Genomic DNA, 15,306 nt, shown 5'->3' with positions numbered 1-15,306 from the left:
ACCGATGCTGGTGTGTTTACGTCCCTGTCACTTAGCGGTTCGGCAAGAGACCAATAGAATAAGTACTGGGCTTACAAAGAATAAGACCCGGAGTCGATTTGCTCGACTAAAGGCAGTGCTCCAGCACGGCCACAGTCAAATGACTGAAACAAGTAAAAGAGTATATGTATGTATGTATGTATGTATGTATGTACGTATAAATAATGGAATCTTAGTTTGACAGAGTTGGATCATTCCAAATAAATCCTGAAAGTGCAGTTTGTCTCAATGTGTGTTTTATTAAACAACAAATACGTACCTCCACCCATGCCAACTTCCCATTACAAAATACTTTTTCTAATTCGTTTGGAGCCAGAAAAAGAGAAAATGTGTTTTGTGGGGTTGGTTGTCTTCTCATAAAACACACACACACATGCATGCACAGATGGGTGTATACACACACATGCACATGTGTAAGTGCACACAAACACACACACACACATGCTTGTCAGTATGTATGTGTATATATATATATATATATACTTGCACACGCGCAAACACACACAGGCACATACATACACAGACAGACAGACAGACACACACACACACACACCACACACACACACACACACACACACACACACACACACACACACACAGATACATCAATCACCCCAGAACTCCAACAGAAAGAACATGGTGGTGGTGGTGGTGACGGTGGTGGTGGTAGTGGTGGTGATGGCTTGTAGAGTGACTGTGGAGGAATTTAGGACAAGGAGCAGGTTGGGGTGGGGTGGGGAACGAGAGGGTACTGTTATTCCCTCTTTAAACCCTTTCCCTACTGTCTCCACCTTCCCCCCCCGTACCCATCCCTTCACCACCCGGGGGGGGGTAGCCGTTGGGTGGGTGAGTGTATATACATACATAACATATATGCGGATGGGGGGGTGTTACCACATGTGTTTCTGACACTGGCCAGGCAACTTCCTGTGTTTATGGTTGCTGCAGCACCAGGAGCAGGGGGTACTGGGAGCAGGGTGGGGGGCTGTATTGGGTGTGTGGGTGGAGGGTGGAAGGATATTGGCAGCAGTGGGGGGAGCAGTGACCTGAAGTGAGGGAGGGGGTGGATGATTGCAGTGATCTGATGAGGGGGGAAACAGTGAAATGGAGGGGGGGAATAGGGGGAGAGATGGTAATCTGGTGGTGGGCGTGGGTGGGTGAAGGTTATTATTGGTGGGGGGTACAATGGGCTGAGGGTATCTAGCGGGGAGGGCAGGGCAGTGATTAGATAATGAGGGGATAACATTTGAAATGGGGAGGCAGGTGTGTGATGGTCAGAGGAGTGGAGGAACATGCATCTGGTGTGGGAGGGGCAGTGGTCTGATTAGTAGGGGGAAGGGCAGTAGAGGTGGGGGGGTCTCAATTGTTGCTTCTTCCTCTCCTTCTCTCCACCCTAATTGTCAGTGAGGGTGAGAACATTGTTAAGGGTAAGTTGATCTGGGGATGAAAGATCCGGGGGGGGGGTGATCAAGAAAGCTTCTCAAGGTCTCATCAACAACTTTCCATCCATGGCCCTCCTGTCTCTTTTCCCTATCTTACAAAATATATTCCCAGTGCTTCCTTCTCTTCCTTCAAAATAGTGTTTCAGTTTTAGAGTCATTTGGCTGCTGTTTCTAGCAGATCAGTTGACCATACCACAAAGGAGCTGCTCCCTTACTAGGAGTTGCTGTTTAGCCCTAGGTCAGACCAGACCCAACAGAGCTATCAGAAGCATTGCAGCCATCCATGACCATCCTATCTGAGGAGTCCAAACATAATGTCAGCTGTGTTCTTCCCTATTTTATGAGGGTTGAAATTGATTTGAAGGCAGTTTGACTGCTATTTCTAATTGCACAGGAGACCTCTAAGAGGCTTCCCCCCCCTTCTTGAATTCGTTTTGTTATTGCTGTCAGTCCCTATTAAGCTGAGGCCAAACCAAAGACTTTCCAGCCATGACCAACCCACTTTTTAGGGGGATGTATATGTATATAATGTTTTACTGTCATCAGAATGCAGCCATGCTGGAGCACTGCCTTCAAGGGTTTTAGTGAAACAAATTGACCCCAGGATTGTTTTTTGAAGCCTAGTACATATTCCATCAGTTTCTCTTTGTTGAACTGCTAAGTTATGGGGACGTGAACACACCAACAACAGTTATCAAGTGATGATGGAGGGACAAACACAAAGACATACACACACATAGATATATATACAGGGTGTGTAAGATATTTGAGGACAGATTTATGTTTATAAAAAAAAAAACAGATATATAATAACAGATAATAACCTTATTTATCAGAAAATGCTTTGAGGATAGAAATAAACCTTCTTTTCTAAAATGTTATTCAATAAAGCCACCTTCAGCTTCAACAACTGCTTCTATATGAGATCTACATTCTCGAATCAAGTGATCCTGGTTCATTTTGGACATTACTCTGACTATGGCAGCTTTCAAAGAATCTTTGGTGTTATGGGCATGTTCATTGACCTCTCTCTCAACAATGCTCCACATGGATTAAGATCTGGGGAATTAGGAGGCCAAATGTTAGGGGTTGTGTGATCATGAAAACTTTCAACCATCCATTCTTGTGTTACTAGAGCCATGTGTGATAGTGCAGAGTCTTACTGAAACACATATGGCCTTCCACTGCATACACCGTCTATCCAGGGCTTAGCAATTATTTCCAGGATCTCAATGTAGGTAGCAGAGTTAACTCTAAGTCCTTGTGGGAAGAAGTAAGGAGGCATCACATGTCCTTCATTGCTGACAACTCGTAAAACCATGACAGTTGCAGGAAATTTTGTATGCATTTTGTACTTCAGAAAGGTCTGCACATAACCTGTCTGTCATTTCTTCTGTTAACTTTTTGATCTTGGTCAAAGATTTTCTCGTTTGAGAAAAACCAAATCAAATCTTCTTCTGCTGGATTTTTCAGTTTGTTTAAGAGCCTTTTAGATCTGATGTAGTGATTTTCTTTTGCTTTTTCTGACAAATTGACCTTGCCTCATCATATAAGACTTATATCTGATGTCTTTGTGGACAACATTTCTGACTGTTCCTTCTGACACATGAAGATCTTTCACAATTGACCTCAAGGACTTTCTGAGATTGTAATCAATAGTCTGTTGAACTTGTTGGATAAATTCAGGTGTTCTTAAGACTTCAGAGCATTTAGAATGCTTTTTATGCTTTGATACTGGTGATACATTTCCATCTTCAGTCTCTAACTCCTTACAAACTTTGTAGACGAAAGATCTGGCAACTTTTAAAAATCAAGATATTTCTAAATTGCTATGCTCAGCCTTTATAACCACAGTAAGAGCATGCCTCTTCATTTCTTGAGTAAGCTGAGGGTCTGCCATTACTATTTTCTGACCAAAGATTATACAGAGTTAGCACAAAATGCAGCAATGACCCCCAAAAACCTTTGTCCTCAAATACTTTATGCACCCTGTACATATACATGCATATATATAGTTGAAAGTGTGTTCTGTTAAGAGCGTATAAGAGTACAAATAGAGCCCATTCACCCTTAGAATTCCCAAATAGCCAGTAGCATTATTATAGTATGCTACCAATTCTAGTCTTAGGTATTCCTTGCGTGTGAAAATAAAAAGTAAAAGAGTCATGGATATTATAGCATAAGAATCTAGATTTACTTAGAGAGACAGCAATTAATTATCACCTGAGAAGATATGTATGGATCTTCTTATACAGGTAAATCATTACATAAGAATACCCTCCATCAGGCATTTGCCATATTCTGAACGCCTTACTTCCCTGGACATGGACACATTGAAACTCCGACGTCTGGCAGCTGACTTGGTAGACACCCATAAAATTATTAACCATCTTACAAACAATAACTCTGAGCACCTTTTCAAACTCCACCCGTCTAACACCCATGGACATATTTACAAAGTCAGAATACAACACAGCTCCCATGACTTTCGGAAACATTTTTTCATGCTAAGAATTGCTGAAGCATGGAACAAACTGCTGGCATCAGTTGTTAGTTGTCGGAGCACTGCATCCTTCAAAACTTCCATGCTTCCTGAGATTCGCCAACACTACACCTGATTTTCTCTTCCCTCCATACACACACAAGCATGTATCTGACTCATACACTGTTCGCTTTCCAGACATTTCTACATTACTGCATATGCTTTATACACACTTTCAGACAAGTTGTGGTGCACCTGAGCACTGTAGACAATAATTTCATTATATTATTATAATTTAATTTAATTTAAATCTAACTTTAAATCCTGTAGATCTATTTGTATCAAAACATTTGTAATGATCATTAAAAAGCTGCCTAACTGTACTTACTCTTCCTTTTGACTCTTTTATCCTTTACATACACACACACACACACACACACATATACACAACAGGCTTCTTTCAGTTTCCATCTACCAAATCCACTCTCAAGGCTTTAGCTGGCCTGACGCTAAAGTAAAAGACTTGCTCAAGGTTTCATACAGAGGAACGAATCATCCATCCATTCACAAGTAAATGACTGATTGCTCATCATGTCATCCAAGTTCCATGGGAATAAGATTCACTTCAAGTACAGACTCCAGATCCAAACGTATTGAGGGTTCTGAGTTTGGTGAAGAATACACAATAACACAGATAACGGCCTCTTTGAAAATCTGATAAATTTGTCATTTTAATGAATTTTAATTACCTTTTCTGATGATATCTGAAAAGAAATGGCAATTTTAGCAAAACATATTAAGCAATGCTAATAATAAGTCAAAAAGCATAAAAATAAACAAGCTTTTGACGGTTTTATAGATATTTCAAACTTATGATGCTAGGTGTTTCCATTATTTTGTCCAACCCCTGTGTATATATATATATATATAAGTTCAGCAACAATTTAGATTCAAATGAATTTAGATGCACCAGAATTTTTATGGGGTTACCCATAAAAATATGCGGGGTGATTATAATAAAAAAATAAGCAACAAGAATGAATCTGGTAATTTAGTACAATTGTTTCATACTACAACATTTTATTAAAGGCTGTAAATATTACAGCAGATTTAAGATGTCAAGTAATCTTCAGCTAATTTCATATAGGTTTTCCAATAATATAAAGTTCTCAGATCAATTAGTAACATCTTAGGGAAGGTAAATATACAGATAAAGATGTAGATATGAATCTCAGGAACATGAGGTAGTGTAGTTAGGATGCCAACTGACCAAAACTTTGTGTGTATATATATATATATATATCGATCAACATCAATAGAAATTGCAGCTGTGATACCAGTGCCGGTGGTACATAAGAGAGCCATCCGAATCATGGCCGTTGCCAGCACCACCCCGACTGGCCCCTGTGAGGGTGATATGTAAAAAGCACCATCCAATCATGGCCATTTGCCAGCCTCCTCTGGCACTTGTGTCGGTGGCACGTAAAAAGCACCCACTAAACTCACAGAGTGGTTGGCGTTAGGAAGGGCATCCAGCCGTAGAAACATTACCAGATCAGACAGGGCTTGGTGCAGCCTTCTGGCTTCCCAGACCCCAGTTGAACCATCCAACCCATGCTAGCATGGAAAGCGGACGCTAAACGATGATGATGATGATATATATATATATATATATATATATATATATATATATATATATATATATATATATATATATATATAATCAATAAAACAATAAAATCAAATTGATTTTATTTGATTTCTTTTTTTTTTTTGTTAGCAATTTGAAAATATAGCCACGAAACACGCGTAGTCTATTTACAAATTATAAACTATTTATTTATTATTTAGTACTGCATTTATTTTAGGTAATTGTTTTGTCGTAGCTTTAATTTTTTTCTATGATTTAGTAAACCATTGTTGAATGGCTTAATGGTGGTTCTTCTCTAATTTATATACATATACTAGCAGTATCACCCGGCGTTGCTCGGGTTTGTAAGGGAAATAACTATATAACCATTTTTAGAGAGTTACTTCCCTTATATAACCCGAGCAAAAATCATTAAAAATGCGGAAAAATGATGGTAAATTTTTTTTTAAATCGTAGACACATCATAGACGCGCGCTAATACCCAGAAGGGCTCGATATGAATCACGACTATAAGATACCCGCTTTTGGTTAAACTGCACCGCAAAATGTGGGAGTAGTTAGGAATCTAAATCGGAGGAGACAGACTCTCACACACACAACTTTAGTTTTATATATAAAGATTATATATTGTGAAATTTGATTAAGTATCACTAAATTGAATTTTTCCCTGTAAGTTTGGAATCATTCCCCAATATTATTTTATATGAAGCGCAATGGCCCAGTGGTTAGGGCAGCGGACTTGCGGTCATAGGATCGCGGTTTCGATTCCCAGACCAGGCGTTGTGAGTGTTTATTGAGCGAAAACACCTAAAGCTCCTCGAGGATCCGGCAGGGGATGGTGGTGATCCCTGCTGTACTCTTTCACCACAACTTTCTCTCACTCTTACTTCCTGTTTTTGTTGTACCTGTATTTCAAAGGGCCGGCCTTGTCACTCTCTGTGTCACACTGAATATCCCCGAGAACTACGTTAAGGGTACACGTGTCTGTGGAGTGCTCAGCCACTTACACGTTAATTTCACGAGCAGGCTGTTCCGTTGATTTGGATCAACCGGAACCCTCGTCGTCGTAACCGACAGAGTGCTTCCCCAAAAAATTATTTTATATATATATATACACACACACAACAACCGACTTAGTCACCCATCTTTCTTTCTTTCTTTCTTTCTCTTACAGGACAGCCACCGTCTATAAAACGTTGTGTCCATTCTGGGGTGAGGAGTACAAGATGCATTTGCACAGTGACTTCTATGATTTGAACCTGTATGTCTACGATGAGGACCGACTGGGGTGAGTGACACATCTTCTCTACTCTACCATTCGAGGAGAACATTTCAGTTGCTGCTGCCTGCTTCTGTTCTTCCCGTAGCACAAAAATGTTATATCCATTTAATAAAGCTCAATGTCTGTGTGTCTGTACGTCTATGGGATGAAAGAGACTAGAAGAGTCATAAAAACAAAGTATGTGTTCTCATGTAAAATTTTACGAGAAAGACGATGAGCTACATAAAATTTACTTTCCATTGCGATTAGGGGGCTTAAAGGGGGGCAAACAACCCCTGGGAAATTTCAAATACCTCCAATTTCAATGAAAATTACGACATAACTACTAGGTACCAAATAAAGACGATTTACAAAATTTCACCATCTTAGAATGTTATTTGAACCCCACCCCCTAATGGGGTTTATAACACAGGACAGAGCCCCTTTGGAAGTGCAAATACATCCACTTTTCATGCAAGATACATAAAATCTAAGCATGTGTTCTTGGAATAAGAGTACTACAAAACTTCAACAATGCATATCTCATGTATGTATATATATGAGGTAGTGAAGCATGACCTTCGAACATTGGGCCCCACAGAGGCTATGACAAAAGACCGAGACCTCTGGAGATATGTTGTGACTGTGAAGACTCGACAAATGAAGTAAGTTCATGGCTCGCAGGATGGCCTGCTATGTTTACCTTGGATTGTAGGGTGACCCGCTGTTCTTGAGGAGACCTATTGAGTCAAGTACATCAACATCAAAATAAAAATCAAATGCAAATTGTAGTTGTGATACCCGTGCCAGTGGCAAGTAAAAAGCACCATCTGTACATGGCCGATGCCAGTACCGCCTTGAGTGGGGTCCGTGCCGGTGGAACGTAAAAAGCACCAACAGATCGTGGCTGTTGCCAGACTCCTCTGGCCCCTGTGCCGGTGGCACGTAAAATACACACACTACACTCACGGAGTGGTTGGCATTAGGAAGGGCATCCAATTTTAGAAACACTGCCAGATCAGACTGGAGCCTGGTGCAGCCTCCTGGTTTTCCGGACCCCGGTGGAACCGTCCAACCCATGCTAGCATGGAAAATGGACATTAAATGATGATGATGTATATATATATATATGTATGTATAAAAATAAAAGTATATGTTTATACTTATGTATGAATGCATATGTATATATGCGATGTTGATGATGGTATGTGTGGGTGTGTATATATATATATATATATATATATGTATATGTATGTGTTTATGTACACATCTTTTCTTTTACTAACAGGGAAGATGATATTATTGGAAAAGTAACCCTTTCCAGAGATGCCATAGCAACCGGAAGGAAAGGTAAGCTGTTGTAATACTCAACATTTATCTTCAGAAATCAGTTAATAGCAGCCAAATGTCCCTCAAAGAAGAAGCTTTTGGTATATAGAAACAGAAATAGCACAAAAGGGCCAGAGAGAGCTCATGTACAGCTCAAACATTTGATCCCTCTAAACAGATCATCTGTGCAGGTTGTTTAGCCAAAACTGGACACTCATACATCATCTTTGATGTATCAGAATCCATCATCATCATCACCATCATCATCATTATTATAGACGTCGCACAGTATCCAATATCATGATGTTGATTAACCCTTTCGTTACCAACCCGGCCAAAACCGGTTCTGGCTCTGTAGTATTAATGTCTTGTTTTCAAAAGTTCTGAATTAAAACCTTCCACCAAACCTTAGTCACAATTTATGTTCCTAACACCAGCTTAATGATAACTAAGTTATTTTACTAAATTCTTTGTTATATTTAAAGTAATTGAAAGAAACACAGAGCATCTCAGCAGAAATATGGTAACAAAAGGGTTAAAGACATTGTGTCTATCGGGGGTTTATACTGCTTGTCAAGTCACAACAAGGACCCCAGACAGTCAGTACTTTATGCAATATGCCTGCAGTTTCAAGCAATGCCGCCCTTTGAAATTCATCTAGATTATAGGCGCAGGAGTGGCTGTGTGGTAAGTAGCTTGTTTACCAACCACATGGTTCCAGGTTCAGTCCCACTGCGTGGCATCTTGGGCAAGTGTCTTCTGCTATAGCCTCGGGTCGACCAATGCCTTGTGAGTGGATTTGGTAGACGGAAAGTGAAAGAAGCCCGTCACCTATATGTATATATATATATATATATATATATATGTTTGTGTGTCTGTGTTTGTCCCCCTAGCATTGCTTGACAACCGATGCTGGTGTGTTTATGTCCCCGTCACTTAGCGGTTCAGCAAAAGAGACCAATAGAATAAGTACTGGGCTTACAAAAGAATAAGTCCCGGGGTTGAGTTGCTCGATTAAAGGCGGTGCTCCAGCATGGCCGCAGTCAAATGACTGAAACAAGTAAAAGAGTATATTGTATTTCTAAGGTTTTCCGATGTTTCTTCAGATTGGGTGGAATTGAACCGAATGCTCCGATGACAACAGGGATAACCTTTATGTTCGTAGCTCTCACATCTTAGCAATCTCAATTCTCAGCTCTCCATATTTGTCAACCTTTCTCTTTCTTTCATGATAATATATTGATCTCCTGGCACTGCTACGTCGATTATTGGGCACTCTTGTTTGTCCCTCCTAAAGGTTATCATTATCATCATCATCATTATTATTATTATTAAGGTTTCAGGGGGCCATTTGGCTTAATGGTTAGAGCACTTGGCTAATATCCGAGGGAGGGATACAGGCTTGACTCGCGTAGCCACCTGCTGGCAACTTTTTAAAGAAGGTGGTGAGCTGGCAGAATTGTTAGCACACCTGGTGAAATATTTAGTGGCATTTTCTCTGTCTTTAGGTTCTGAGTTCAAATTCTACCAAGGTCAACTTTGCCTTTCATCCTTTCGGGGTTGATAAATTAAGTACCAGTGAAACATTGGGATTGATGTAACTGAATAGCCTCTTCCCAAAAAATTTCAGGCCTTGTGCCTTTAGTAGAAAGGATTATTATTATTCTTTTACTCTTCTACTCTTTTACTTGTTTCAGTCATTTGACTGCAGCCATGCTGGAGCACCGCCTTTAGTCAAGCAACTTGACCCCGGGACTTATTCTTTTTGTAAGCCCAGTACTTATTCTATCGGTCTCTTTTTGCCGAACCGCTAAGTGATGGGGACGTAAACACACCAGCATCAGTTGTCAAGCAATGCTAGGGGGACAAACACAGACACACAAACACACACATGCATGTATATATATACATATATACGACAGGCTTCTTTCAGTTTCCGTCTACCAAATCCACTCACAAGGCATTGGTCGGCCCGGGGCTATAGCAGAAGACACTTGCCCAAGATGCCACGCAGTGGGACTGAACCCGGAACCATGTGGTTGGTTAGCAAGCTACTTACCACACAGCCACTCCTGCACCTATATTATTTATTGATAGCTTTTATGTGCTTTGAGATCCAGTTCCATAAAAGAATTTCTCATTCTCTTTAGATCTTATAAATTCTTGTGACACCCCCAATGTACTCTTTTACTGTTGTACTCTTTTATCGTTGTACTCCTTGCTACACCTGGTACTCTCTTCTGCTCATTTTAGCTACAGAGATGTGGCTGCCACTCACCAAAGTGAACAAAGCTGCTGAAATCCAGGGGGAGATCCTGATCGAGATCGAGAAAATCCGAGACGTTGTGAGACAAGAGAATACACTCCGAGTGACTGTGATGGAGGCAAGGTGAGAACAAGCCCCTAGGGGCAGGGCAATTGGCAGGGGCGGGGAGGGAGCAGGAGGGGTGCAGGGCATTTGGGCTTGTTTTCTCTCTTTTTGGTTTTTCCTTTATACATTTTGTCATCATCATCATCATCATAATCAACAATGACATCATCATCATCATCATCACTACAACCAACAACAACACCTCCACCATCACCACCACTACCATCATTATCACCATCAACACCACCACCACCACATCTGATGCTTCTTATGTCCAACTTTTCTCTCAGGGTGCTCACACTCTGTCATGTATGAACACTGACATCATACATCCAGCGGATCATACTAGCTTCCTTTCTTTCAAACCTATGCATGTCCTCAGCAGTCATGGCCCATGTTTCACTGACATGTAGCATGGCAGTTCACACAAATGCATCATAGAGTCCACCTTTCATGTATATATATATATATATATATATATATATATTATATATATATATATGTGAGGGCTTGTCACACTTTGTGTCACGCTGAATTTCCTTGCGAACTATGTTAAGGGTACACGTGTCTGTGGAATGCTCAGCCATTTGCAGGTTAATTTCACGAGCAAGCTGTTCCGTTGATCGTATCAGCTGGGACTCTCGTCGTCGTAACCGATGGAGTGCTCCCATATATATATATATACACACACACAGTGGGAGAGAGAGAGAGAAGGACCGATACCCATACATATACATACACAGTTACATATATATATACACACACACACACAGTTCCACTCAGTCAAGTGATTCTCATGTGTTGCTGTCTTTCCATTTCAGGGATTTGGCACCAAAGGATATGTTTGGGAGTTCGGATCCATTTGTAACTGTTTCCTTCCTGGAACAGAGTAAAACCACATCGGTAAGACACACCTATATCTATCTTAGAAATGCCTGGCACGCATGCACACACACACGCATGCACACACACACGCATGCACACACACACGCATGCACACACACACGCATGCACACACACACGCATGCACACACACACGCATGCACACACACACGCATGCACACACACACGCATGCACACACACACACGCATGGCTGTATGTATTTCTCTTTTACTTTCTCTTTTACTTGTTTCAGTCATTTGACTGCGGCCATGCTAGAGCACCGCCTTTAGTCGAGCAACTCGACCCCGGGACTTATTCCTTGTAAGCCCAGTACTTATTCTATCGGTCTCTTTTGCCGAACCGCTAAGTGACGGGGACATAAACACACCAGCATCGGTTGTCAAGCAATGCTAGGGGGACAAACACGCACACACATATATATATACATATTCACGATGTGCTTCTTTCAGTTTCCATCTACCAAATCCACTCACAAGGCTTTGGTCGGCCCGCGGCTATAGTAGAAGACGCTTGCCCAAGGTGCCACGCAGTGGGACTGAACCCGGAACCATGTGGTTGGTAAGCAAGCTACTTACCACCCAGCCACTCCTACGCCTATATATGTATGTGTACATTATCTATGCCTTTCTGTATGTGTGTGTGAGTGTGTGTGTGTATGTGTGTGTGTGTGTGTATACATATCATGATTCATAAGACTCCAATTGTCATCTCCCTCCTCTGTGGCATTAATCAGATTCTGGCCATCATATCACTCTGTTTATCTGAGAAATTTTCATTCAGTGGCAATGCCCCAGCATGGCCACAGCTTTAAAGCTGAAGCAATTTAAAGAATTTATGTAAATAACCCCAATGTTACATTCGAATGGGTTTTATATCAGTTTTCTGAGACAGATTCTTAGGAGTCTCAACCTGTGAGAAAAAACAATTCTAATTTAAAATTGATAACGACCCTGAGATGAAATCTCGTCTGAAAGCACAAATTTCCTTCAGAATAAAACACCTGATGTTTTATTCTTTTATAGGCGCAGGAGTGGCTGTGTGGTAAGTAGCTTGTTTACCAACCACATGGTTCCAGGTTCAGTCCCACTGTGTGGCACCTTGGGCAAGTGCCTTCTACTATAGCCTTGGGCCAACAAAAGCCTTGTGAGTGGATTTGGTGGATGGAAACTGAAAAGAAGCCCGTCTTATATGTATATATATGTATATATGCATGTGTATGTTTGTGTGTCTGTGTTTGTCCCCCTAGCATTGCTTGACAACCGATGCTGGTGTGTTTATGTCCCTGTCACTTAGCGGTTCGGCAAAAGAGAACGATAGAATAAGTACTGGGCTTACAAAAAAAGAATAAGTCCCGGGGTCGATTTGCTCGACTAAAGGTGGTGCTCCAGCATGGCCGCAGCCAAATGACTGAAACAAGTAAAAGAGTAAAAGAGAGAGAGAGTGATGATGGCTGGAGACCAAACTGACTGAAACACAGGGTAGATATACTTACTGTAAATATAATGATGGAGTTTATAGTCTTCAATATTTTTATTTAAGACTAGCAGTATCGCCCGGCGTTGCTCGGGTTTGTAAGGGAAATAAGTATAAAGCATTTTTAGAGAGTTATAGCCAAAAAATAGCAAAAAAATGCATTAAAAATGGAAAAAAAATTATGGTAAATTTTTTTTTGAATCGTTGACTCATCGTAGACATTTTTTAAAAAAATATGCATTAAAATGGAAAAAATGATGGTAAATTTTTTTTTAAATCGTAGACACATCATAGACGCGCGCTAATACCCAGAAGGGCTCGATATGAATCACGACTATAAGATACCCGCTTTTGGTTAAACTGCACTGCAAAATGTGGGAGTAGTTAGGAATCTAAATCGGAGGAGACAGACACACAACCTTACTTTTATATATAAAGATGTCTTAACTAACGATGTTACAAATGCTTTGTTTTTTTTTATATTTGTTAATTTACTTGTTCTTTTTTTCTTTCATTTTCCGCCACTCCCCCTCCATTTCCACACATGACTTCAAACTGTCATCACCATAACTTCAACCACCACCACCACCATCACCACCACCTCCCAACATCAGACACAGAAGAAGACCAGGTTCCCCAGTTGGTACGAGACATTCGAGTTCAACATGCCATTGTCCTGTCCTCCAAAGACTGTTATTGAAGTGAAACTGTGGGACTGGGATAGAGTGAGCAGCAATGATTTTCTTGGTGAGGTAAGTAACAGTGAACCAAGGGTTGGCAATTTGAGGGCCAGAATGAATAAAGGGTTCATAAGGTATTAGAGTACATTCACATTACCTGGTAGAAATAGCAGCCAAATCCCCCTCAAATCACACCCTACTGTCTTATGTACGTACTAGCAGTATCGCCCGGCATTGCTCGGGTTTGTAAGGGAAATAACTATATAACCATTTTTAGAAAGTTACTTCCCTTATATAACCCGAGCAAAAATCATTAAAAATGCGGAAAAATGATGATAAATTTTTTTTTAAATCGTAGACTCATCGTAGACACGCGCTAATACACAGAAGGGCTTGATATGAATGACGACTATAAGATACCCGCTTTTGGTTAAACTGCACCGCAAAATGTGGGAGTAGTTAGGAATCTAAATCGGAGGAGACAGGGTCTCACACACACAACTTCAATTTTATATATAAAGATATACACTGAACTGCAAAAGAAACATGATATTTTCAAATGTCATTTTTATATGATAAATTCTGAAAATTCATTTCAGGTATGTAAGTGTAAATATTCCAAGACATTCTGGTTTATGGTTGAGACCCAAATTGCAGGAAACCTTTCAACTTTCCCTGAAACAAGATGCCAAAACCCAGCTGTGTTGAATGCCATGGGTGGCAGTCGCAAACAATTGTCATGAAACCCGAAATGCACGTGCATCTTGAGGAGGTTATGGGGATAGAAATCATCTTGAACCACATTCTTGGCATTCGTAATTTGGACACATCAGGAATGACCCAACTGTCAGTAGCACAGAGAGAACAAGCTATTGGCCGATTGCAAACAGGACAGCATGACCTGGTTGCTGCGAATGCTTACAATCTCCATGTTAGCACCATCTATCGCCTGCAACAGCGATACAACAACACCAAAACACCAACAGCACTGTAGACCATGCCCACAGAGGGTACCTCCGGGTGACCACCACTTCATCCACCTGCAACACTTCCATGATCACTTCACACCAGCCAGTGTGACAGCTCGCGAGACCATTGACACTGGACAGTGACCCATCAGTGATGACACAGTACGACATCAACTGGCCGCCAACAACCTGCATTGCCATTGTCCTGCTCGAAGCCCTGCCCTCACTGCCCGCCACCACCAGGCATGACTTCAGTGGGCTGCATGGCACCAACACTGGCAGCATCAACAATGGGGGTCGAAAGTCTTCTCTGATGAGAGCTGGGACTGTGTTCCCACCTTGGATGGTAGAGTGAGGGTATGGTGGTAGAAACGTTAGCGCGCCAGGCAAAATGCTTAGCGATATTTCGTCTGACGTTACGTTCTGAGTTCAAATTCCGCCGAGGACCCATAGACTGTGGTCAAAGTGCATCCAAGAAATTGACTTTATCAGATTTATCAAAATTTATCCTTGACATTATGAAATTAAAACATATTTCCCAGTCACACACGTCTTATGTTTCTTTTGCGGTTCAGTGTATGTATGAATGAGCCAATGAGGGAGACCTCTACATGGTAGCTAGACCTAGTAGAAATAGCAGGCAAATCTCCCTCAAATCACACCCTACTCTCTTATGTATGTATATATGTATGTATGAGCCAATGAG

General features: G+C 41.0%; 1 protein-coding gene across 4 annotated transcripts in view; it reads left to right on the top strand.

Annotated features, from left to right (window-relative positions):
* The window catches only part of LOC115226105 (rasGAP-activating-like protein 1), a 170,420-nt gene that overhangs the window by 114,017 nt on the left and 41,097 nt on the right, over positions 1-15,306 (top strand). For 3 of the 4 annotated variants that reach the window (XR_005004220.1, XM_029797089.2, XM_036514775.1), the window contains exons 3-7: positions 6,789-6,902; positions 8,164-8,225; positions 10,458-10,593; positions 11,397-11,478; positions 13,567-13,704. Coding sequence is in view for 3 of the 4 variants with exons in the window: in XM_029797089.2 (XP_029652949.1) it covers positions 6,789-6,902; positions 8,164-8,225; positions 10,458-10,593; positions 11,397-11,478; positions 13,567-13,704 (532 nt within the window). In the remaining variant the exon portion in view is untranslated. The remainder of the gene's footprint in view (positions 1-6,788; positions 6,903-8,163; positions 8,226-10,457; positions 10,594-11,396; positions 11,479-13,566; positions 13,705-15,306) is intronic. The other variant, XM_036514776.1, reaches the window with a different exon arrangement.

This window comes from Octopus sinensis, linkage group LG29 (genome assembly GCF_006345805.1).
Source record: "Octopus sinensis linkage group LG29, ASM634580v1, whole genome shotgun sequence".
Taxonomy (NCBI): domain Eukaryota; kingdom Metazoa; phylum Mollusca; class Cephalopoda; order Octopoda; family Octopodidae; genus Octopus; species Octopus sinensis.
This window is presented reverse-complemented; position numbering and strand designations above follow the sequence as displayed.